Genomic DNA, 23,321 nt, shown 5'->3' with positions numbered 1-23,321 from the left:
ATCACTGCATCAACATAGCAACCAATTTCATCCAGAAGAAAAGACGTCCCTGAATTCTGCGCGCCAATTCCAAACATAGGTGTACCGACATCACAATGAATACGGTACGTCTGATTGCCTTCGATCTTGGACTGTGGTCTTAATATTCGTACATTCAGATTCGTTCGGTTGGATACGGATGGGGTGTCCTCATCGTTGCCGGCGCCGGATCGTACTACTTTGCAAAGCGTAGCATCAATGCCGATCGAGAAGAGCGTGCAGCTGCAGAAGAACGACGACGACAGGCGCAATACCGAATGCGCGCACACGAGGCTGTCTCCCGAGATATTTCCATGGCCAGTACAAGCTCGAGTGGCCAAGCTTCAGGTGCAAAAGGCGACCGTTCTTCAACAATTGCAACATCAAGCGGAGGAGATAGTGGAGCATCTGCTTCAGATACAAAGAATGAGAGTGGCATCGGAGAAAGTCGATACGAGGCAAACGCACCATTTCGATCACGAAAAGGTGATCGGTTCAGTTGATGTCAATTCACGGCAACAAAATGCATGAGATGCCGACTGTTATCAGAGAAACCGAGATCCATATTGCCACTTGGTGGATTTCATATTGTACAACACTTGCTACAACGGCCCGAGAACTCCTGGTTAATTCCTACAATAACGCCGTTCGAATGACCCAGCCATTTTCAAAACTCGACTGCCATTCATCCTCATTGCGCCTCTTTCACCCGGCATGCTTTTCTCGGCTGGGGGATTCCATGAATGATACCCTGATGAGGACCGGTCTCCGGTACGCTGCGCGAGATTAAACACAACTGATCCCACGATCGTCACCTTTCATGGATTGCGCATGCGCATCAGCAACGCCCCTGAGTAGTCTTCAAGCGATGAACCTGGCAGGCAGTCACGGAAGCTCAATGTTCTGCCGCCACGATCAAGTTAGCGTCCATGTCAACTCAAACGCAGACACCATCATATCGCCCTTCCATTTGAATCACGTACTTGGTTGCATATCGTCGGTCTCCGTCCACGGCCTGCCCGACCAGGTATGCGCCAGCGAATGGTGCGCTGATCACTGCGGCACAATATCCCACTGCTGCAGCGCTACCAACCCGATCACCGGTGCCACGCATTCCATTGGCGCGTTGTGCTGTGTGGCGAAGAGCTTGAAGGAAAAGAGGGACAGTTGGCGATGGCATGGCGAAATGATACTGTGATAGAGGTTCAAGTCTTTACTGGATGTGTCGAGGATCTGTAAAACGATTTGATGAGAAGTCGCCTGTTCAGAGTTTCGAGATCGTTGTAGGATGTTTTGAAATGTAAATGCGTGGAGGGAGTGTTGTATATGTTGCGTAGGCAGAATGTACTGATCAACTAAATTATGATCAGACGTGTATAGTGAGTGAATTGACGTCTTTCGCAATGATGCTTTGGACAAGAATTATCTCCTCAAGAAGCAGAGACGTACAGGTCAGATATCAAGGCTGGCTCATCTACTTGTATGTCGGCCATCACGGGCTCATCGTCGCCGTAGGTACTGAAAGCATCTCACCACGGCCAATGATTCTGACCAATCAGCGGCGTTCCAAATAAGCAGAAGCTGAAGGAGGGCTCAGCCAGAAATCAGTCATCATGGCAGACAGTCGTGACGGTCGGCCCGTCGCTTAGTCACAAAGCGGGCCGCAGTTTAGCCCACCGGTGTGGCCGGGCAAATCCCGAAGCCCTACCTTTCCCAGACATCGGGGCTTTGCGGGCCCTCCCGTGCTCGGATTCTCGCACAACCCTATGTCCAAACGTCTCGGGAATCCGCGAAAAAGAAACCACCAAAGCCATATATTCGCTTTAGGATCGATCAAAATGGACCGCAGGAGTGACAAAAACATAGCTGAGAACGGTTTCGATCCGTTGACCTCCGGGTTATGAGCCCGGCGCGCTTCCGCTGCGCCACTCAGCTTTGATGGGCTTAGAGGATGCCGCTAGCGACCATGTGGCGTCACTAGCGTCGATCGGAAGGCTCCCAGGGGCAGACCCAATCTCAATTCCACCTCACCGCTCGGCTTGTTGGATGGCAAGAGCGGTTCACGTGGGTACATATCTCTAGCTCTTTCCTCGACGTGTTAATCAGTCGCTCGACTTCCTCCACCTGAGCTGTCCAACCCTCGTGACGCCACGCAGGCTCGTAATGTGAGTCGCGATCGTAAGTGTTCTACACTCCTGTAATCCTGCAAAATCGCGTAGCTGAACTTGAGTCGCGAGCGAATATTTGCTCGGTCCGAGAGATCGTTCATTACTCATCAGAAATGACGCTCACAGCTTAGTCATCGCTTCGACAGTCCTTAGGTACTCATCTAGTCGGCACTGTGTGTATCTGTGGTGTTACTATTGGAACATCGCTCTCCGACAGTTTATCTTTGTGACACTCTCGATGTAAAGTTTATGTGAATTAAGGGAGAGAGGGGGGGAACTGTTGACGCAATGAGGGTGCCCAGGTGTTTATGAGTTTGGGGTCGAGGCAACCCTTGGATTGCGAGCATACTGATGGGGCACCATGAGCAGAGTGGAAAGCTTCAATTATCTCCTTTCAAACCTTAGAAGTTAGCTTTGATGTTGACTCTAGCCTCTGTTCGTCCCTTTCAACTGTGCGGTGCAGAAAATACTCTCCGTGGGTGACTCCTGGAATCTGGCCAGGTCCTTCTTTGCACGATCTTAAGAAAATCCATGACGAAGCTTCGACGATAGCATCTCCATCCACAGTGACCTCATCCTCCCTGTCTCGTCAACCTTTCATCTTCGCAAGCGGAGAGAGCTCGATACTTTGATTCGACAACAGTAATTACCTGATTCCGTTCTGGTATACAGAATTTATACTACCAAGACCGCGTCTTATCCTGCCTACGTCGTGGACCTTTCCAAGACGATCATCTGTCGTCACTAATATCTGCAGTCATGGCACCATCACAGCGGGACGTTATTACAATCGAGAACCTTGTTCTGCCACATCCCATCGCCGGCCCGGATGCCTGGTCGTTTACACGCTCGACCTTGGCGAGCAAAGTACCACCGACCGTCAAATCACAATCTGCTACAGTATCACTTCGCCTCCTCCTCAGGCCAGAGAGTTTCGTCAATGCAGCGCGAGATGACACTGTGAACCCTGAACATACGGTACATTACGGTGAATTATCAAAGGCAATACGTACCAAGAATCACGAAGGTCAAACGCTACATGAAGTGTTCGTAATGCTGGCATTGATCGTCGCTGATCTTCCGGCAGTCGAAGAAGCGATGCTCGATATTCATCTGCCAAAGGGAAGTATGTTTGGATCCAAGGTGCAAGTTGCGCAAAGACTCGAGAGGCTCGATCAAGGGCCCATGAAAGGGTCCCTGGCAGTGAAATCAGGGCGTCTACTTGTGGCGGGCTTGCCGATGGCATGTTTGATCGGTGTCAATGCGAATGAACGAACAGGAAAACAGCCACTGATTGTCGAATATGATGTTGATTATGAAGGCACCGGCATCATCGGAGGCGAGGACACCGGCGTTGGCGTTGTGGGAGTGCCAGGGAATCGAACTGCTAGGTTGCTCGCCGCATTTTCGATCGAAAGTTATTTGTTCGAGGTAAGTCCTCGGAGGATGTTGCTCAAAGGGGTTGCTGTCCTTGCGCACTCGACATGCCGATTTGCTGACGAGAGGGAGCAGATTATAGAGAAGACCTCGTTCGAAACGCTCGAAAGCTTGATCGAGTTTGCATACAGCGAATTGCGGCGTCAACTTCTCGACGAAAATCTACCCGGAGCAAGCTTCCGCCTGCAGATCGCAAAGCCGCGAGCTATTATCTTCGCCGATGCACCGTCGGTGGAGATTCACCGAACGGTACCTCTGAACGAATTGCAAAGATTCTCCCAATACCATTCCAAAGCAGCTTAAATTTAGATCGTACGAACTTTTCAAAACGAATCACGAACTGATCACCGCAAGGCGCTAAATCTCGACCATGGCATCTTTGGAGCCTCTTCTAGCAGACACGTATCAATATCACGTGGTGAAAAGGTGAGGCACGAGGCGAGGGCCGTAAGATCGACAGAGTGAGATGTTAGAGGTAAATTTCCGTTTCCGCATGGTCGCGATTGTGAGTAAATGGCACATGGAGAAAACCGTGATTTCAGGGATACAATCTTTGACATTCGTTAATCGTCACCACAAAAGGAGGTCAACCATGTGAATTGTTTTCGTTTTCGTATTCATAAATCAATAGCTCGTTTTGGACGTTACCCGGAGACTTTTCCTGACGTGCCTCTCATGCGGTAGTAAAGAAACGCTAAATCACTCTTCGCCTTGCGCCCATAAAGCCCGACAAGGCATCGATCCTGCATGTGAAACGAAATACCCTCAAATCCTCCGCGCCGTCTACACCGTATTCCAAACCCAAAATTCCCAGAATCTTATAGAATTTCTTTCAGTTGTTGCTTTTGCTGCGCAGTCAGACTTGTTGGGTATTTGATTTTCACTCCGACGATGAAATTTCCGCGGATATTGGGCGACTTGCTCTTCGGCATACCGAGATCGGGGAATTTTTCGGTCCAATCGGGCTGTGTTGGTCCTGTGTTCTCGACCGAAACTTGTTTTCCGTCAATCGTTTGCACCGTCCGTCTCCAGCCTGTGAGCGCTTCCTTGAGGGAGATCTCCACATTGTGAATAATGTCGTCGCCGTCACGCTCAAAGAGAACATGAGGCTTCTCCTTGACGATGAAATGAAGATCCTGCACGCCTCCCTCGACCTGATCGCCCATGTCAGGATACTTGATCTTGCTTCCTGCCTTTAGGCCGCGTTTGATCGGTACGCTGAGAATCTTATCCTCGAGTCGTTGCACTCCTGTTTGAGGATCATATGTCTTGCGCGCAACTTTGAGCTTTTTGGAGACTCCATTGAAAATGTCCTCGAGTGTGACGACTAATGGTTTCTCAACCACTGTGGTCTCCAATTGGGGCTCACGCTTACGGCTGGATCGACCGCCAAATGCCCCGCCGAAACCACCCCTCCCTCCCAGCGAGGCAAAAAAGTCATCCTCGCCGTCCATACCACCATCCTGCATGAAATGTGAAAAGATATCTTCAGCAGCGCGCGGCATACCTCCTCTGCCTCCTCCACCAGTGCTGAATCGGAAACTAGCACCGCCCGGCATCCCACCAAATCCTCCAGGCATACCGCCCATTCCTTCTGGCATGCCTCCCATCCCACCTGGCATGCCTCCTCCAAAAGGATTCCCACCACCAGAGGAGTCGGGCGGCGGCCCAGCTTTCCCCATCACGAAGTCGTAGCCGTAATTGTCATAATTTCTCCTCTTGTCTGCATCTGACAGGATTTCGTATGCTTCCGAGGCTTCTTTGAATTTCTCCGCGCCTGCGGGATTCTTGTCGGGGTGATTTTTAAGTGCATTCTTCCGGTATGCCTTTTTGATTTCGTCGTTTGTGGCAGTTGACGACACGCCGAGACGATCGTAGAGCCTTGTGTCGGCAACCATCTTTGATGTGGTGAAAGTGCTTCAGATCCAATGAGCACGTGAGCTGGGCGCAGCTCCACTTGGTCGTAGGCTCTACCCTCAATTCTGGACTGCGTGTGTGTCGCAGGCGTATTGGTGATTTTCAAGTTGGGCTGGTCGTACTTGAAGTTTGGATAGTAATGATGTCGGCGTCAGTACCGACAACCTGCAATCACGACAGAGACCGTCCGTGGATAAGTATGCAGGCGCAAGCGGTAGCGCGCGGGTGATCAATAGCGTAGGATGTTCGAGAAGCTTCTGTATGCGACCTCGGAATGTGGTAGTTGGTAATTTCTGAAGCAGGCTTAGATTGCATGCGCAAAACAATTGACTTTCATTGAACGTCGCATTGCGCCATTCCAATGCTTCGATTTTGAGATGCGCGCTCTGTCAAGACCGTAGACTCAACGTGATTGATTCGGTCCATCCTCATGGCGATCGAGTCGTCCGAGCTGCACACGTCATTGTAGAAGCACAATGAAGGTTCCCCACTGATTGATGGCCTCAGGCATGAGATCTTGTTAATCAGATAAGTTATCCTGGAGCGCTCCCAATCTTTCTCCGAACGGTATCCATGACCTCACGAGTCTGTGCACGCGGCTTTCTGTTGGATCGCCGACAGTGACATTGGAATTCATCTTCAGCTGCTGCAATACGTCGACACAGATCCCACGATCCATCATGTATCAATAATCGCCCACAGATTTCCAGGGGAATCCTCATTGCATCTGTATCAGCAATTCTTCACGACATTCACTCAACATGCAGGGCGTTCCATGACCATTATCGCAATGTCTAAAGATGGAGTGCTCCAAAAGAAGAAGACCTCTTCTGGTGTGTACTTTGTTCCATGAATCGCTAGCACGTTCAGGGCCACCAATTGATCTGACTCTCCACAAGGTTTCCATTTCGTCGCCGGCCTAGGATCTGGAGTCGCCAGTGCCTTTCTCTTGCAACCCGCCGATCTACTCAAGACCCGAGTGCAGCAAAACCAATCGACTTCTCTTCGGCAAGCTTTGAGGGGGATTCTCGATGGCCCAAGTCCAATCCGCCAGCTCTGGCGAGGAACGTTACCGTCTACCATACGGACTGGTCTCGGCTCGGCATTATATTTCGGTTTGCTCAACAAGATGAGACAATCTCTCGCCACCGCAGCAGCAAATGCTTCCGGAACCTCTGTCGCTTCATCCTCATCAGCTCTTCCCAAATTGGGCAACTTGGCCAATCTTTCGACCGGAGCACTCGCTCGAGTTGCAGCAGGCTTCGTATTGAACCCCATCACTGTGCTCAAAGTTCGCTATGAGTCGACGCAATATTCTTACACCTCTCTCATGGGTGCCGCGCGCGATGTCTTCGCCAAAGAGGGAGCACGCGGTTTCTTTGCTGGATTCGGTGCCACAGCAGTTCGCGACGCTCCGTATGCCGGACTCTATGTCCTCATCTACGAGCAGTCCAAAACCTACCTAGGCACTGCGTCCTCGGCCGCGGCGGCAGCGGCAGCAGCTGCAGCCGCCTCGAGTGGGAGCGAGAGCCTTGCGGAAAAGATCCCTCCAACAATGACGAGCTCTGCTACGATCAATTTTGTCTCTGGTCTTGTCGCTGCTATGTCTGCAACGACACTGACCAATCCTTTTGATGCAATCAAGACACGTTTACAACTCGCTCCTGGAAAGTATCGAAATATGTTCCAGGCAGCCCAGATGATGCTGAAGCACGAAGGCATCCAGAGCATGTTCTACGGGTTGAGTCTCAGAATCGGGCGGAAAGCTATTAGTAGTGCGCTCACGTGGACTGTGTATGAAGAATTCATCCGGAGGGCGGAGCGGGCTATGAATGTATAATAATGCGTGAGAAATAAGCGCAACTGTGCAACACAAGGCGGAGTTATGGGAAATATCACGGGATACACCTGTACAAATAAGAATGGCGCTTTACTTGACGGGTGTATATTACTTGGCTCTCACACTTCTGCTTCGAATGCAAAATGACTCTCATGCACGGATGCGATCCGGCCACACGCTTGTTTGAATCCGTTCGCTTCAATTGCTGATAGCATAACAAGTGGTGTTTGACAGTCGTTGGTCATTGCCGGATGACTCTCCTAATCCTTGGGAAGATCGTCTGCCGGCCAAGGCCTATGTGATTCGATTAGCTGATTGTGATCATACAACGCACAGGACGAAAGGAAGACCTACACAATAACCTCAAAGCTGGGCTCGTCGTTCAGACGCTCTTCTGGACGCCGGTAGACCCCCAATAATTTCCGGATCGAAGCATGAATGGGTCGGCCGGCTGCGAGGTGCTGCATATTCGTTGATGCCTCGTATGAAGAGTCAAATACAAGCAGATTGCGTGTGCCGTTGCTCTTCTTCTCCAGCCCGACAATGACCAGTGCGTGCCCTGGGCGTTGTAGATAGATGGGAGGCAGCTTTGTTTCTAACGATGTGCGATTCCTGTATGCCTCGTCCTCCCCACTGATGAAATAAGCCTCGACATAGTCTAGCAGTTTCTTGGCCGCCGTCTCTCCACCAGGTCCCGGGTCGCTTTGAAAAGCCCAGTATGTTGGATTCCATCCAGTGTATTGGAAGAATGCGAATGATTCATTAGAGCCAATCCATTTGCGCGTACCGCAGATGTTGCCCAGCTCAATGCGGCCTCCGATACATATGTCTTGATCCCATGCAGCTTCGATCGCCCTTTGTATTTGAAGCACGTTGGGAATCCATTGAGGTCCCGCAGGGTCCATGTATTGAAGGCAGGTCAGCACCGTCTGGATCGCCCAGTACCCGCAGAATTGTCCAGCGCACTGAATTTTATACACATGACGAACGGCGTGGTGACACAAGTATGTTTTTGTCGTGGTCCTGTCCATGGCACACACGTCGCCAAGGACAAAGATTATGCCGTCTGTTTGGTTCCGATAGATGGTCTCACGGCGAAGGCGGCCATCACGACCTCGGAATTCAATCCGACGGGGCAGACCGCCATTCACAAGGGCATCTTGAACCTCCGTAGGCATCGACTCTTCGCTAAAGTACGGCCCAACTTCTTTGGATCCTAAGCGACTGTGAACTCGGGGAGGTCTCAGATATCTGTTTGGTGGCACTACACGGCCAGGTCGTCCAGCCTGATATTGGCGCAAATGCTCCTCGGATCCCGAGGACGACCGTGAGGCATGTCTGCCGCGAGGTGATGCGCGATCTCTTGTAGATTCGAACTGGAATGAAGCTTGGCTTGTGGGACTGACCGGGCGCGAAATCGGGCGTGGAGGTAGAGGTGGGGCATTCGATGCTTCCTCCTCCGCCAGATCGAGGGCAGTATGGAAATAGAGATGCTCTTCGATCTCGGACAGAAGAAATTCCTGTCCACAGCCTGGTCGATTGCAGACAGCGAAAAGTTCCTCTGGAGGAATGCTGCGAGTGTTGGAAGAACGACTGCTGGAGTTACTTGGCAGTGGAGTTGAGCGGGGCCGGTCTTCGCGTGCAACGAATGGTGAGTCCACGACGTGAATCTCTTCAAAGTGAAGCTGAACGTCATAGGAAGTGCCGCGAAACCGGCATACAGGACACGGATGATCGTCAGCCATGATGCTGTTGGCGATGCTCGCGTTGACAGAAGTCGACTTGCAGCAGGTGCGCCGAAATCATGGTCAGGACGAGTCTACATGGACTGTTAATAGATTGTGCGACCGGTTTGCTCGTTGAACGTCGCACCTAGCGTAAAAATGTTACCTCAATGTTACGCATGTTGTTGATGAGGTTGTGTGCCGTGAAGCCACATTCTCAAAAGTCATGGGTGCAGCGATTATATTGCGACAACCCTGGGGCTGTGCTCCTTCCTGTACGCTATGGCGGTGCAATCGCCACCTGTGCACGCATATCCATCTATTCACCGTGCCGATGCAGTGAGAACTTACGAATCGTCAGCAGACGGAGCGAGAGAATCGAAAATGATTTATGTTACCTTTCCCCGAGAGAGCGCAGAGCTGCCTTCACGAATGCTTTGCTCTTACCGGCATGGGAACAAAAGAACTAGAGACGAGCAACAAAATTAAACAATTCCTTCTGGGTCCACCTCCGCTGTATACCCGGCTTACTATCATATACATACGTGGGTGTGCACTGTACCGCACCTGGACAATCATCAAATAAAATAAAACAAGAAAGCGACCTCGGGACCCTTGGAAGTACCTATAGTTGTCCTTCAAGTCTCCCGTTTGGGGAAGTCAGATTACACTTTGAAATAAGCCGCCGAAGCCCTGCACAAGCCACGACGTGTGTGATCTCACTGGTGCAATTCTGACGTCGCGGACACCAAATTTCAGATTTTAGTATCACACCTCAAGACGCAGTCGTGACAGCGCATGGGCTCGTTTATTCTTGCTCTGATAAACGGACTTCATTCCTCTCAAGTATGCCTTGACCAACCCTTACAATGGGAGGTTCCAAGGTTTGGAATCAATGATATACTTTTCATCCATTCTCCACGTGCTGAGGTGATCATCTTGAGCATCGAGCTCAATTGCCGTGCACCATGGCCGATCTTATTCATATCATCAAAAAGCTGATACCTTTTGCAACACCGGATACTCCACTCATCCAAAATCTGCTCTACTGCGCCGCCATTGGAGCATGCGCATTGGTATTACTGATCGAGCGGTATCAAAATCACGTGCGGGAGCGCGAGGAATTTCTTTCAGATACCTCGCTTCACCACCAAGGCGACCAAGAGACACTACTTGATCGAGATGCAAACCTCGAAGATGAGATCGAGCACGTGGAGCAAGAAGCAGCCGAAGACGAGGATGGCAACAGCGACGACAATTCTGAGATCGAACATGAACGCGAGTTTCTGCGGGACGGCGAGCAGCCGGCAGCAAATGCCTTTCAAGCGGGCGCTGCTGGTCGACAGGTAGACAATTTCGACCCTGGCGAAGGACCAGCCAATGCTGCTGATAGACCCACACCAGCACAGCGTGCCGTTGGTGCAAAGAAAGCGAAATCCCTCGCGCGCAAGGACCAACGCCGTGCTTATCAAGAATTCTTACGAAGTCAGGGCGATGCTCAGCGAGCCCAGGATGCATCGACCGCTGCAGAACGCGAAGCTGCACTCAAGTTGGACCAGCTCAAACGGGCAGCAGCCGAGGCTGAGATTGAATTGCGCAAAGCACGCGAGCGCGAAGCACGACGTGACGCTGAGGTGCGCGAACGGGAGTACGAGGCGCGTAGACGATCGGAGCCGGTAACGATTGTGCGGCGAGAGCTTGCAGAGAGAGGCATGTGCAATTTGTGGTCGGTGATTGAAATCATGGAAAGGGAAGGCTTCGACCTGGATATAGAGTTTGTGGAAAAGTTGTTGAAGCTCGCCGGCGTGCTAGGCAAACCCGCATTCACGGACGACGGAGCTACGACTATTCTGACGAGCAAGGGCTGGGTAGTGCGCGTCACAACACAAGATATGAAAGAGGCGTATCAGATTGCGGCTGATCAGCATTGCGACCAAGAGAAAGGAGTTGTGCCGTTACAAAGTTTAGCAGATGCCTTGGATATGGTACTCCAACAAGGATCATAGAAACATGTCGTGAGCCTTTCAGCATACTCGACCCACTGAAAAATGGGCATATCATCTTGCGTGCGCGCTGCTTGTGTTATATCTCAACGCCCAGCATGTAGCCACACGAGTGGGTTACCCACGCCATAAATGCCGATCCACCGACGAGCCGAGGTTGGCAGGGCAAGTGCTAGCCAGCAGCATGCTGATTTGTCACCGGAGAAGTCAGCTTGCCTACTCTGGAGGCAGCCCAAATCCGGTGAAATGGTCCAAAAGGGAGATCAATTACTCATCAGGAAGGCCATCATGTGATCAGTCATCAGGATATGGCAAGTCTAGACCCGAAGTTCATGACACGTCTCCCGGAATGCCCACCATCAAAAACTCGAGGCATACAATCAGTGACCGCCTGCAATTGCCTTTTGTGAGCTGCGCGAGGCAAGGGCGGCAAATGCAAGACTGGTGCAATCTCCGAATCATCGTGTCGGCCTCTGCGGAGCCTCAATGTTTGGATCAGCAGCGGTCAGCTGTTTCGCATTCCTGCACGATGGCTCTGATGTGCCCAGGAGATCGACAGAATGGTGACTCTTGAAAGTGATCGGAATCATGTTCTGAGCCTCAGCATTCAATGTGGCCCCCGATTTGGTGTGATGCTGGTCTTCATGTTGTCAGAGCTGTACGCTCTCGGTGCATAAATGTATCGGACCGCTGTAAGCTTAAGCCGCAGGGTTTGCGCGAAACACTCCACAGGAGAATGTATTGCTTTCTAATTCTCCGCCATGTTAACGTTGTGTCCCTCGGTGACACCGTTCCCTTGATCACCCGCTAATATCTTAGTCTTCACTCGTTCATCCACAGGACCGCCAGGGGTCCAAGAGACAACCTCATCGTTCTCGTTGACAAACTCCCACCTGTATCGGCTCAGATAATGAGGGATGGCGCTCAGCTGCGGTCCATAACGCTGACTGTTGTCGTAGAGCTCAAATAGAGGCACAGCCAGTAATTTCATGTTCTTCGGCACACTCAGCACTTTGGCTTTGGGCAGCTGAATAAAGAAGAGCTTTTTGCACTCTTTAGGTCGCGTCACATGTGGTGGCAGGAAAGGGTACATGAAAGTCTCGAAATTGGGCCGATACCATTGCGCGAGGGTGTCAGCGATGTCCCAGTCCGCATCTGCAGCTTCGGAGGCGCCAAGTGATCCAGTGGGAGCGAGGCGTTCGTTCAGTCTGGCCTTGAAACCTTCAATCTCGTCGGCATCATGCGCCAGGTAGTCACCAGGACTGATTATACGTTAGTCCGCTAGAAAATCCATGCGATTTTGAATCATCACCTACAGCTTGAAGAAGGCATTGGCGATCTGCAACATGAGCACATGCGGGTGGTTGTGCTCATGGCATACTAAGATACCTTCACACGTCCGGCGCATGCCATGCTTTTCATAATATTCCTCCAATCGCCGCAGCCTATCTTTTACTGAAGGATCTTCCTCTGGCTGTGTCTCCTTTGTGCCAAATGTGTAATTGCTCAATGGGTATAGGCGGATAGTCCGGGGCTGTCTCTCGTTGAATGCTAGGATTTGTGGTGGAGGATGTGAGGATTGATGCTGCGTCGGCGGAACGGTCGCCATTTTGACAGACGGTGTAGGAAGTATGGATATTGCAGGTGCGGTCTGATAACAGGTCGAATTGAAGATGGGCCACGATTGTGATAGTATTTGTTCATGCAGGTACACTCCAGCGCTGTGACTTTCAGCAATGAAAAGAGCATCCTCACACACGTGAAGGTGACGCGACAGATCGCGGTAAATTCGTGCCGCTATACCGAATCCGGCCACCCTGGTATGGATGATTCTTGGACCTTACAAGGTTGTTACTATATTGCTTCAGGAATTCTTCAACAAGATCTGCACCAAGAGACGATCGACGGTCAAATCTGCCGGCGAGGAAAGAGCGCCACACGAAAAAAGGGTGAGACCCAACGTACGCCATCAAGCAGCTGTATTCTCACCTGATGTTTCACAATCCGGATGTGCCTCCGGTCTATATCTAGGTAGTGGCTGAGGGCAATATCTATAACACAATCTGCAGATGCCGATGCCCAAATGTACAAACGAAACTCATATAGGCGATTACAATTGCTTGTACGGAAGAATCTCCGTAAAAGTGTTTTCGATGGACAAGCCCCTCCCTTCATAACGAGTGGTCATCAAACCCGTTCGCTGACCCAAATCGCACCACGACAACCAGCACGGATGGCTCCCGTAAGCAGCTCGTATGGATTTGCATCCTTAGCATCATTGGCCACGGCATGATCTAAGTGCTCCAGCTCTTCGTCTCGTATCTTGCGGATGCGCTCTACCAGAGTTCGCAACTCGTCTCCGATGTCTTCGCCACGTTCCTCCATGTCCTTGCACCATGATAGCAGCTCTCGAACCTGAGCATTGTAGTGGTCGCCAATCTCTGTTTCGACTGCTTCTGTACATGCCATAGCAGCCTCACGACCAAGCATACCAGTGCCCCATCCAAGCACTGTGGCAGCGGCGTGCCATACAGGGTACATGGCCGTGGGGCGAATGCGATGTTTAGCAAGGAGTTCATTGAAAGTGCTGAAATGACCGGCCTCTTGATCGTACATATGCTTCATGAGGGGTCGAAGGTGAGGATGCGTTTTGACAATTGGAGGGATCTGAGCGGTATAAATCAGGGTGGCGGCTAGCTCGCCCGCCTGATTCACCCGCAACGCTGAGTCGAGATATTTGCGTTGAGCAGCCGAGAGGCTTCGTCGAGTCTGTGTTGCATTTGAATGGGTCCCATCAGCAGCGGCGCCAGCGCCACCATTTGTGATAGATCTCGATAATTGTATGTTGGCACCTCGTGATGTCGACGGACATGGCAATGCCTTCGGACGAGTCTTAAGTTGAAAAGCGCGGGGGCTCATAGCAGCTTTCAACGGCAATATTGGAGATGAAGCAGGCATAATTGAGATGATTGGCGGCGACAAAACCAAAGTTGTGAGGTGGTCAAGATCAATGCTCGTAGGCAATGGATTCGAGAGATTGTCCTGTGCAGAGATCAGCCGGTGTACTGTATTCTACTCAGTTAGGGCGCGGCAGGGACATCACCTCCGATCTTCGATTCCTTACCACGCAATTCATGACGTCGTTCAGTTGGAGAAGTGGCGGAAGCAATACTACATACGACCACTCGCGTCTGGACATGCTGAGAAAATCACAGAAGCTTATAATCATTTCGCTTGATGATACTCACACCGGAGCCAGATACACAGCCAATACAAGTACAGATTCCACCTCTGCTGTCTGTCCATGCGCCTTCGATCGCTGCCCATTTTTGTTCGCACGCTACTCGCTTTCAACAATACAAGCCGTTTGCCCGTACCATCGCGCGCCCAACTGAGCTGGAGACCTGCAACGATTTCTAGAGCTTCGATGCCGATTCCGTTTCTCTCATCGTTCTTTTCGTCTTCCGCCACATCGAACATGTCGTTCCCTTTGCAAAAGTCAGATGATGAGTGGAGAGCGCAACTGAGCAAAGGTACGCTAAATTCGACCCCATCCATCAAGGTTGGGTTCATGCCCACGATCTGACACGTTCTACCAGATCAATTCCGGGTCTTGCGTGAAAAAGGAACCGAGGCACCATTCACTGGTGAATACAACTCACACCAACCGGACGCAGGTGTTTACGCCTGCGCTGGTTGCTCTGCACCGTTGTACGAGGCACATCACAAATTCAAATCAGGTTGCGGTTGGCCTGCCTTCTTCGATGCTGTGCCAGGCGCAATCACGAGGCACACTGACCGGACTTTTGGTATGGAGCGCACCGAAATTGTTTGCAGCAATTGCGGTGGCCACTTGGGACATGTCTTCAAGGGCGAGGGTTACAATAACCCCACAGACGAGCGCCATTGCGTGAACTCCATCAGCATCAACTTCAACAAGAATGACCCAGTCGCTGAGAAGTCAAAGGCGTGAGATAGTGGTGAAGCGTACGACGCGTTTAAACTTTGCAAATCCAATAGTGAAGTACATTGAATATACGACCTTGGTTTTTACCCTACTTCTCCTTCTGGCATCTTGAACGCAAGTACAGCAGCGGCGAAGTTATACTTGCTGACTCCTGATTGGCAAATTTTCCAAGTCAATTGATGGCCCCTTTCAGCCTCGTGAATGAGTGCCGAGCCTCCAACGACAGACATTAAGCCGGCGTCCTCAAGTTGACCTTTGACAATCATGTCGTGGCGATAATCTACGGCGCTCCCAAGCCTCGATCGCAAGCGCTGCCGACACAGCACACATACTGATTCATAGCCAGCCACTTATTACGTACAAGCCAGTGTTGACGTATTGAAAGCTTCCAGAGAAGTAGTCTCCTCATGTCCATGCACTCTTGTCATTCCAAGTCGGCAATGCAAAACGCATGTTCGCAGGGGTGAGTACTGGCCATTGCTTTGCGATCAAGGCAGTAAGCTCGGAATAGAGGACCTGGTAACCTGCCGCGCTGAGATGCAATCCATCATCGAGGAGGTTCTGTAGAATGACGCTCACAGGTGCAGCAGCATCGCCAACAATCAGATCATCTTCGTCGGCTGCCGTGCCGCCTGCGCGTGCAATCATTGCTGTCCAAAGATCGATAACGGGCACGCCAGTCTCGCGGCCAACATCACGTACAGCCTGTGCATAGGCCGCAGTGGTTGGGGCACGTCGGCGATGTACATCACCGCACTGAGGGTCTTTGGCCTTGTCGCAAGCGAGCGCTTTTCGCTCGTCCACGGGTGGCGGTGTGATAAGTATTAGTCCAATATCGGTGTGCGCGCGCACGACCGGGTGTTGTACAATGGCGATGAGATTTTGAGTGAACTCTTCTATCGGGATATGCTGTTGAGGACCTCCAGGAGTGTTTGGTAAACGTGCATCATTCGCACCAAAGAATATGGTCATAAGTCGAACTCGCGCATGGGCTGGTGGTGGCACTATTCGAGGAAGAACTTGCAACGCTTGTCTTGTATTATAGCCACTCAAACCGCGATTGACTATGTCAAGTCTCCGTATATAAGCATCAGTCAGAGCAGCACCAAAAACTGTTCCGCGATCTTGCGTAAATGCTTGCTGCGTGATGCTGTCGCCGAAGAGTAGGAATTGGTCCATCTCGTGGAAGAAGTTGTGATTTTTATCGAACCACCGTTGTGCTCGCCCACGACAATAACGATTTCAAATGCCGTCCAGAACTCCAGATCCTGATTGTCATGTTTCGTTCTCAACAATTATAAAAGTGGAGGTGTTATTGACCACATGATTCCCAATGGGTCAATAACAACAGAGGGAACAGCAAGCCAGTTGTGCCTACCGGAGAAACCCCGAGGGGCCGCCCATGGACACAGCCGACCATCTTGAAACGCTCCATCTACACAGCCCCCTACCAGATCGCACATTCTGCAGTTGAACACCAGCGACGGAAGACGAGTCTTTGTTTTGGTTCTCCATGGCAGATTCAGAAATCATGTCTGTGTCGCAGACGTCTTTGACGATAATCGTGGCCGCCACACTCAAAAATGGCATCGGCAAGAATGGCACATTGCCATGGCCTATGGTCAAGAAGGACATGGCATATTTTGCCAGCGTCACGAAGCGCGTGCCAGCAACTACACCAGATGGCTCAGCTGACCCGCGTCGCAACGTGGTCATCATGGGTCGCAAGACATGGGAGAGTATTCCCAAGAAGTTTCGTCCACTGAAAGACCGAACCAACGTCGTCATCAGCTCGCAGACGCGCGAGCAACTTCAACCAATTCCGGATGATGTCGTGGTAGCAGCCAGCATCCCATCAGCGCTACATGACCTCGGTACGCGCATCCAGGCGGGATTTTTGCCGCCGCTTGGTCGGGCGTTTATCATTGGCGGCACCAGCATCTATCAGGCGGCGCTACAACTACCACAGACAGATCGAATTCTCTTGACGAGAATATCAAAGGAATATGATTGTGACACTTTCTTTCCGGACGTTCTGAATGATGCTAAGCCAACCACTGGTCGATGGAATCTAGCGAGCCATGCCGTCCACGAGAAATTCGTCGGCGAAGCGGTCGAACATGGCCCCGAGTCTCACGCTGTGGGCGACGAACGAATTGAACTTGATTTTCAACTATACGAGCGCGACACCACCTAGACTGCTAACATGGGTTGCGTGGTGAGGAGCTCCGAACCAAAAGCTATATTTTATGCAGTTTGCCAGGTCCGACCGGGCGAGTGAACACTTTTCAGGGCAGCGATCATGGCCATGTTCACTTCCTTGAGCTGCAACGTCCTCCATTGAATGCGTTGGAAATAGGAGCAATTCCTTGTCAGTTTGGCCGCCAACGTATAGCACTGACAGAGTTGTGCCAAGGCTATGCAAACTCGGTGCTTGGACTGTCAGATTTCCCTATCAATACAGGAATAAGCGGTCCTTCGCATCTTGAACCACCCAACGCAGACCTTCTTGCAGGTTCGCGCCTGTTATAGCAGAGCAAGGAAGGATGTGCCACTTGTGAGTGGTGATAGCATCAAGCTGCAAGCCCTGCGAAGCAGAAATGTGAGTTTTACGCTTCGTCGTAATAGACGTCAACATGTCTTACCTCTCGGATTTCATCCTCGTCCAAGCAGCCAGAGACATCGCTTTTGTTCTTGAAGACGAGCAACGAAGCACCCATCAAACGCTGCGATGACTGTCAGATATTGTTCAATACTGTGCATCCCGAGCATGTTTCTACCTCCTGTAAGAGAAGACCTTGGAGCTCGACGCGGCAATCATCGATTCTATCACGATCCGTGGCGTCTACAACCCAGATCAGGGTATCTGTCTTCTCAAAATAATTTTTCCAGTACGTGCGTAGTGTCTTCTGGCCACCAACGTCCCCTGTGCTTGATTAATCATGGCTCGATGTGGGGAAAAGCGATTAAGCTGAACGAACAAATGTTCAATTTATAACTTGATGCGAAATTCAGCATCAAAATCAAAGGATTTATGCCTGGGAGCGAAACATGTTTACTGACCCTTCATAATCGATGGTTTTGATGATGAAGCCCAGTGTCGGACTGACGCTGTTTACGTCTTCATTCATAATCCGTTTGACAATTGTAGTCTTGCCAGCGTTGTCCAGTCCGCTTGTTCATGGATGAGCTAATCGAGGCCTCTACGTCGCCTGGATTGTCGGAACCTACTCACAGCATGAGTATCCTCATTTCCTTGTCTTTGAGACGGGCTTTTCGCAGTATCGACAACATATTATCGGTCTCCGCACGGCAGGACGTGACATGAAAAGTTCGTTATAACACAGGGCTATCTGAATAATCTTGATCGAATTCTGCGTTCTAGGAGCTGGTTGCTTCGTGCGACCTCATCTGCCAGGAAGCTTGGAGTGTTCATTGCCCATGAAATTATAATCGTCTTGTGATCGTCACGACAGTTAGGGTTGCAAGCTGCTTGCCCGTGTTAATAAATCCTACGTTCCTCCTACGGTATTCCGAATTGAGACCGCGGTAGTTCACGAACAGTTCGCCCTCATCGTTCGCATCATCGCGTCGCAAGTTGTTGAAGCTTCATTGCTCCGCATTGCATCAAGTCCCAAGATATTCGAGCTCTTCAACATGCCTCCGGTTGCTGCTGCGGGTGGTATGGCCGGTCCATCGCCATTCGACAAAGGTGTGCTTTTACATAGGTAAAAGATATTATGCATTCTCGCTAACTTGCAACAGCCAAGATGGGAGCCATGATGGGCGGCAGTACGCGAATCCGACATGATCCTCGACTAATTCAGCTTGACTAATATGCTTTCTCAGCCGTCGGTCTTTGCATTGGATTCATATTCGGATCTTATAGCATTATCACGCAGGGTCCTGGCCCTCGGGGTATGCTGCGAACACTGGGCCAGTACATGCTTGGATCGGCCGCTACGTTTGGGTATGGTTATTGATACAGAAGCCTCCTGATATCATTCTGATCGCAACCTTCTAGCTTCTTCATGTCTATCGGTACCACGATTCGGACAGAAAGTTCGCCAATTCTCACAGAGGCATTTCGACGAGCACATGCACAGCACGGTCCGCCGGCCATTGCGCCTTTGCATCGGTTGAGGCGACCACACGCCGTGGCGCAACTTTCGTGAAGAGATGCGACCACCTTGCACCTGGTCTCACCAAGAGAGGTTGTCGGGACCTATACGAGTTCAAGCTCTACCGCAGATTCGCACTGCGGCGATTGGCATTCCACAGCCAAAGTGAACTTTTATTCATGATGAAAGAGTTGGGACATGTCAAAAAATGGGTTGGTTTCGATTTGCGGCGGCAGCCATTGATCGAATGTATCACCACATGTACACAAGCACCATGACCGAGATGCTCTAAAAGCATCATTACCACAAATTGAAATTCAGTCCATGGGCAAAACAAAAACGTTATCCACCCCAGAAATCTTACCCTGGGTGCCGCCGACAGCGTGTGTATTCCAATACCGCCATTTCATGGCCTGAAGTTCTCTGCCCGATTACTCGGCTGAAGGTTTCCTCAGAAGCTTAGGGTTGCACCAGCAATCGCTCGTTGCCGAAGCGAGTGGACAGCCACCACCAAATTCGAACTGGGCACACGCCGCCGGGTTGGATAGGCACGCATTGCGAGGGAGGTGGACTCCATCACTTGAGCCATTACAGCTGAATTCTTGGCAAAAGTCATGGGATTTATATCAGTACACTTGAAACCCGACAATTACGCCTCACCTAATGATTCGCACAGGAACATTAGCTGTATCCATCGCACTTCCGCCTGACCCGTGGACCACGGAAATATGATGACATAATGAATCGCGTTGTGATGAAAATGGTAAAAATATCGTATCAATATTGGAGGGACAATTTCTAGATGTTAAGCCTGTCTGATTCAATACCCGCGTTGTCTTGCCAATTTTGGCACCGGGTTGTCAAGTAAAACATTTAAGGTTCTCTGCGTTTCGAACTTGCTGCAATGTGTGATAGACTGCCTGGAGTTTGGCGAAGCATACCGCTGGAATTTTCATGGTGCTTGTTGTTGATGTACATGGTTGCCCGCACGAGCTTGTCACGCAACATCCATTGGTGGTATTTAGAGGATGCATGAGGCGAATCTTACCAGAAAGGTGATTCTGCAACGCCCGAGTCACACACTGTGAAATATGTGTGTGTGATCCCGGGACACTTGTCAAAAGACTTCAGCTCACAAGCAAGATAGCACTGCCTAGTTGCTTTCGAAGATCCTCCTTTTCCACGTCGTGGGTATCCTCCACCTCACCCCATTGCTGCGTTTGATGCGCGACTTCGAGCGTCGCTGCCTCTGCCGCCTCCTCAATACCGAATCGATGGCTTTTCGGTTCTTGCTGTCTGAGTTGCTGCCAATGTGTGCTATATGCTACCAGGACACGCGCCGCAACAAGCAAACTCTTGGTCGCCAGGACACCACGTTCCAATGCAGCCAATTCAAATGCTGGCAAACCTGCAATCCAGCCGCGGATCACATCCTGCGTGAGTTGCGGCTGTCGCGCTGGCACGATACTGTCAGCCCCAAGCACAGGGATTATCTCCACTCCGGGGAAGATATGTGTGGCAAGGTAAGCGATGATTGGTTCAGCGGCAGCCTTCTGACTTTGTCGAAGACTAAAGCCGCCGTCCTTCTGGGTCTCCAGCGGATCGTGAAGATTTGTCTCTGGCGCCCAGCAGAGCAACGTATCCGTGGCGAGGTAGCGCATCAGCATTTGCTGTAGCTGCTCACGGATAATACTGTGTCCTTGCTCATCTGCGCTCTGAATGTCCAAGGCTCTTGAGGTTAATGAGGTGAGCGGAATGTAGTGGTGTTTGAGTGCTTGTTGCGATGTGATGAGAGAGTCCCACTCGATAGCTATGGCGGTGGCGAGCGCGCGCTTCGTCTTCGGTAAAGCCAATGGCTCCTTTGAGGCCAGGCGCACCGGTCGCTTATCCAGCAGGACCTGTAGATCGCCCTTTTCGTTCTCCTTGACCGAGACTTCCCGCCAGAAACGTCGTGATAAGAGGGTTTCGGATTTGGCATCCTTGATATTCTGACCCCGGCGTAGGCTTTCAGCCTGCTGCTTCCTCCGTGCAATACGGCCCAGGGGATATGAGACGGAAGCTTGAGGTGCCTCTGGCGGGGGACCTGCAAATGCTGGGAGGTTGTTGGGCAAGGCGCTGTAGCCAGCGGTAGTATGTAGTTGACATCGCCTGCAAACTGAGAGTCGCACAGGTTGCGCTACCAACCATTGCGTCTGAAGAATCCGCATCCTGCAGGACGCCAAGAGGAGTGATTTCTCCATGTTGTTGATGAATACTTGTTCAGAGATGGTCAATGGTCTTGGTCTCGCCGCGAGCTATGATCGCGAGTGTTCCTAATCGGGAATGCTCCGCAGCGGCTCTGCATGTCTCCCGACAACTGTCTCTCGAGCTATCATTATGATTCCACATGCATGCCTTATTTCACAACACGACATTCGCCCAACATTAGCATCAATTCACCTTGATGACTAGATGCAGTCAAACCACCAGTACTACATACGGCCTTCAGCGACGAGCTTTGGTGCTTTGTTCATCGGTCGTTAGTGAAATCGACGCATTGGCTACAGCGATGCGATATGACTGGTGAGATTGGCAGCAATTCGACGAACATCAGTCTGCTTTGCACTCGAGATATTTGATACCGAGCCTTCTATTGAGCATCCTACTGAGCTTGATTCTATCACACAGTCTTTGGGGACTGTCTGCCGAATACTCGGATCCTCTTGACGCCACCATCTGGTATGATAACCAGCTTCACAAAACCATAAACATTGTCTGTATGCCGCAGGACTGTACCATCGTATACGTGCTCCACATCTGGTCCGGTCTTTTGTGGGGTCAGGATCTCCGACCAGACGGCGTCTGCATGTGCAGGTGCTTGCTCCGCAGCTGGAGCGGCAAATACTTGAACCTGTTGAGGGAAGTTGCCGCGAAAGTGTGCTGTATCTATAACCACTTTCTCGAGAAGACCGGGAGTTCCAAGTTTGATGATGGTCCAGTCGATGTGTTCGCCACGTGAACGGGCGGTTTCCCAACCATCGCCCATGTCGACACCGCGGCCAGGTAGGAGCAAGTTATCCTTCGTGCCAAAATGCTGATCTGAACATTGTACAGCTACGCCGCCATTAACTGTAGCAGCAAGATCGAACACTTCATTGACATCTGCCGGCAAGACTGGCATCACCTCTCCATAAAGCCGAAATCTCGCAATTCCGCCATCAGGAAACATCTGCAGCCGAACATGTGTGTATGCCTTGCCCGATCCACCGGTGATTAACCAAGCTTGGCGTTGTGAAGGGCCGCATTCTTGCCTTTCCATGATTGTCTCCCAGTCGGGGAAGTCTTTGCTCTTGACCTTGTCGTCGCCATCATCCCCTGTCACAAAGCAACCCTGGACTCCGACCTCGGGCGCGTGATTTCCGTTGAAGAAGGCCGTGTCAATCTCTACGCCTTTGACCCGGCCTGACGCGACACCTAGTCGAATGACAACCCAGTCGAAAGGCTCCGGGTTATGCCTCCGTGTCTCCCACCCATCGTACCAAGCTCCTGCATAAGTGAAGACTCCTGGCTTACGTACTGGCGGCGTCGACGTGGTGAGGTTCTCGGCTGCGGCGAACCACTCGTCGGAGAAGGAAAGAATTCGCGACCCAAGTGCCTTATTGACGAGGTCTAGAGAGAATTGATCATTAATTGACACAATTACAAAGTTGTTTTGAAGAATCCTTAGCGTACCTACGCTGTTCGATTTGAATGTAGTATCAATGTCACCCACAGGGACACGGGTCACAGTAGTTGCCATGTTTGGATGCTATACAGCATAGATGTGAAAATGGTCGAAGAAATCTCAATGACCATTCTCTTGACCACGGTATATATATTCCAGGCAAACCACTACAATGGACGCCGTTTTTCATCTCAGTTTGCACCTGCATGTGCAGACTAAACATCTTAGACATCGGCATGACCTGCCTCCATAGGCAAGCTTATCGATTACTCGATACGATTTCATGTCTTTCGTCATGCCCGCCAATAGCCGTCTTGCGAGCTATCATCAGCCGACAGCGGAGCTACGTGCGCGGGCGCCGGAGCCGGATAGAGCGATAATTTCGGCTATACTTCGGGCATCCCCAATGCGTCCGCGTTGACA

The 23,321-nt window shown here is 51.0% G+C and overlaps 15 protein-coding genes and 1 non-coding gene across 16 annotated transcripts; 7 read left to right on the top strand and 9 right to left on the bottom strand.

Moving 5' to 3' along the window:
• Positions 1 to 95: 95 nt before the first annotated feature.
• K489DRAFT_369038 (uncharacterized protein) lies at positions 96 to 521 on the top strand (the record flags this gene model as incomplete). The annotated part of the gene is made up of 2 exons (XM_033603001.1): positions 96 to 104; positions 159 to 521. The coding sequence occupies 2 exons, from the start codon at positions 96 to 98 to the stop codon at positions 519 to 521; spliced, it is 372 nt and encodes a 123-aa protein (XP_033461149.1).
• A 1,360-nt stretch (positions 522 to 1,881) lies between these two features.
• On the bottom strand, positions 1,882 to 1,953 carry K489DRAFT_t18. Its single transcript has one exon. It is a non-coding gene; the product is annotated as a tRNA-Met (tRNA).
• Positions 1,954 to 2,688: 735 nt separating this feature from the next.
• On the top strand, positions 2,689 to 4,215 carry K489DRAFT_173644 (uncharacterized protein). Its single transcript, XM_033599394.1, has 2 exons — positions 2,689 to 3,617; positions 3,699 to 4,215. Exons 1-2 carry the CDS (start codon positions 2,946 to 2,948, stop codon positions 3,924 to 3,926), a joined length of 900 nt encoding a protein of 299 aa, XP_033461148.1. The 5' UTR covers positions 2,689 to 2,945; the 3' UTR covers positions 3,927 to 4,215.
• On the bottom strand, positions 4,162 to 5,941 carry K489DRAFT_378503 (DnaJ-domain-containing protein). Its single transcript, XM_033604425.1, has one exon. It carries the CDS (start codon positions 5,519 to 5,521, stop codon positions 4,442 to 4,444), a length of 1,080 nt encoding a protein of 359 aa, XP_033461147.1. The 5' UTR covers positions 5,522 to 5,941; the 3' UTR covers positions 4,162 to 4,441.
• A 389-nt stretch (positions 5,942 to 6,330) lies between these two features.
• On the top strand, positions 6,331 to 7,380 carry K489DRAFT_387699 (mitochondrial carrier; the record flags this gene model as incomplete). The annotated part of the gene is made up of 2 exons (XM_033606346.1): positions 6,331 to 6,373; positions 6,440 to 7,380. 2 exons carry the CDS (start codon positions 6,331 to 6,333, stop codon positions 7,378 to 7,380), a joined length of 984 nt encoding a protein of 327 aa, XP_033461146.1.
• A 350-nt stretch (positions 7,381 to 7,730) lies between these two features.
• Positions 7,731 to 8,603, bottom strand: K489DRAFT_316681 (uncharacterized protein; the record flags this gene model as incomplete). Its single annotated transcript, XM_033601184.1, has 1 exon — positions 7,731 to 8,603. A coding segment is annotated over one exon (873 nt), but the record flags the coding sequence as incomplete, so codon positions are not given.
• A 1,229-nt stretch (positions 8,604 to 9,832) lies between these two features.
• On the top strand, positions 9,833 to 11,482 carry K489DRAFT_173802 (uncharacterized protein). Its single transcript, XM_033599395.1, has one exon. The coding sequence runs from the start codon at positions 10,073 to 10,075 to the stop codon at positions 11,108 to 11,110; it is 1,038 nt and encodes a 345-aa protein (XP_033461144.1). The 5' UTR covers positions 9,833 to 10,072; the 3' UTR covers positions 11,111 to 11,482.
• Positions 11,483 to 11,855: 373 nt separating this feature from the next.
• On the bottom strand, positions 11,856 to 12,716 carry K489DRAFT_408537 (cleavage and polyadenylation specificity factor, 25 kDa subunit; the record flags this gene model as incomplete). The annotated part of the gene is made up of 2 exons (XM_033607486.1): positions 11,856 to 12,369; positions 12,424 to 12,716. 2 exons carry the CDS (start codon positions 12,714 to 12,716, stop codon positions 11,856 to 11,858), a joined length of 807 nt encoding a protein of 268 aa, XP_033461143.1.
• A 278-nt stretch (positions 12,717 to 12,994) lies between these two features.
• Positions 12,995 to 14,169, bottom strand: K489DRAFT_378497 (ubiquinone biosynthesis protein Coq7). Its single transcript, XM_033604424.1, has one exon. The coding sequence runs from the start codon at positions 14,063 to 14,065 to the stop codon at positions 13,295 to 13,297; it is 771 nt and encodes a 256-aa protein (XP_033461142.1). The 5' UTR covers positions 14,066 to 14,169; the 3' UTR covers positions 12,995 to 13,294.
• Positions 14,170 to 14,585: 416 nt separating this feature from the next.
• Positions 14,586 to 15,080, top strand: K489DRAFT_408535 (methionine sulfoxide reductase B; the record flags this gene model as incomplete). The annotated part of the gene is made up of 2 exons (XM_033607485.1): positions 14,586 to 14,640; positions 14,707 to 15,080. The coding sequence occupies 2 exons, from the start codon at positions 14,586 to 14,588 to the stop codon at positions 15,078 to 15,080; spliced, it is 429 nt and encodes a 142-aa protein (XP_033461141.1).
• A 399-nt stretch (positions 15,081 to 15,479) lies between these two features.
• On the bottom strand, positions 15,480 to 16,253 carry K489DRAFT_387694 (lipolytic enzyme; the record flags this gene model as incomplete). Its single annotated transcript, XM_033606345.1, has 1 exon — positions 15,480 to 16,253. The coding sequence occupies one exon, from the start codon at positions 16,251 to 16,253 to the stop codon at positions 15,480 to 15,482; it is 774 nt and encodes a 257-aa protein (XP_033461140.1).
• Positions 16,254 to 16,623: 370 nt separating this feature from the next.
• K489DRAFT_300591 (uncharacterized protein) lies at positions 16,624 to 17,262 on the top strand (the record flags this gene model as incomplete). The annotated part of the gene is made up of 1 exon (XM_033600407.1): positions 16,624 to 17,262. A coding segment is annotated over one exon (639 nt), but the record flags the coding sequence as incomplete, so codon positions are not given.
• Positions 17,263 to 17,529: 267 nt separating this feature from the next.
• K489DRAFT_408532 (ARF/SAR superfamily) lies at positions 17,530 to 18,368 on the bottom strand (the record flags this gene model as incomplete). The annotated part of the gene is made up of 6 exons (XM_033607484.1): positions 17,530 to 17,661; positions 17,720 to 17,800; positions 17,855 to 18,000; positions 18,056 to 18,072; positions 18,138 to 18,248; positions 18,310 to 18,368. The coding sequence occupies 6 exons, from the start codon at positions 18,366 to 18,368 to the stop codon at positions 17,530 to 17,532; spliced, it is 546 nt and encodes a 181-aa protein (XP_033461138.1).
• A 315-nt stretch (positions 18,369 to 18,683) lies between these two features.
• K489DRAFT_430113 (uncharacterized protein) lies at positions 18,684 to 19,546 on the top strand. The gene is made up of 4 exons (XM_033608402.1): positions 18,684 to 18,786; positions 18,840 to 18,866; positions 18,924 to 19,044; positions 19,099 to 19,546. The coding sequence occupies exons 1-4, from the start codon at positions 18,732 to 18,734 to the stop codon at positions 19,247 to 19,249; spliced, it is 354 nt and encodes a 117-aa protein (XP_033461137.1). The 5' UTR covers positions 18,684 to 18,731; the 3' UTR covers positions 19,250 to 19,546.
• Positions 19,547 to 19,965: 419 nt separating this feature from the next.
• Positions 19,966 to 21,454, bottom strand: K489DRAFT_378493 (ATP12-domain-containing protein). Its single transcript, XM_033604423.1, has one exon. The coding sequence runs from the start codon at positions 21,433 to 21,435 to the stop codon at positions 20,323 to 20,325; it is 1,113 nt and encodes a 370-aa protein (XP_033461136.1). The 5' UTR covers positions 21,436 to 21,454; the 3' UTR covers positions 19,966 to 20,322.
• A 184-nt stretch (positions 21,455 to 21,638) lies between these two features.
• On the bottom strand, positions 21,639 to 22,973 carry K489DRAFT_393517 (Allantoicase; the record flags this gene model as incomplete). The annotated part of the gene is made up of 2 exons (XM_033606783.1): positions 21,639 to 22,843; positions 22,907 to 22,973. The coding sequence occupies 2 exons, from the start codon at positions 22,971 to 22,973 to the stop codon at positions 21,855 to 21,857; spliced, it is 1,056 nt and encodes a 351-aa protein (XP_033461135.1). The 3' UTR covers positions 21,639 to 21,854.
• Positions 22,974 to 23,321: the final 348 nt, after the last annotated feature.

The sequence above is a fragment of the Dissoconium aciculare genome (assembly GCF_010015565.1).
Source record: "Dissoconium aciculare CBS 342.82 unplaced genomic scaffold K489scaffold_4, whole genome shotgun sequence".
Lineage (NCBI taxonomy): Eukaryota > Fungi > Ascomycota > Dothideomycetes > Mycosphaerellales > Dissoconiaceae > Dissoconium > Dissoconium aciculare.
Note: the sequence above shows the minus strand (reverse complement) of the source record. Positions and strands in the feature narration are given on the sequence as shown.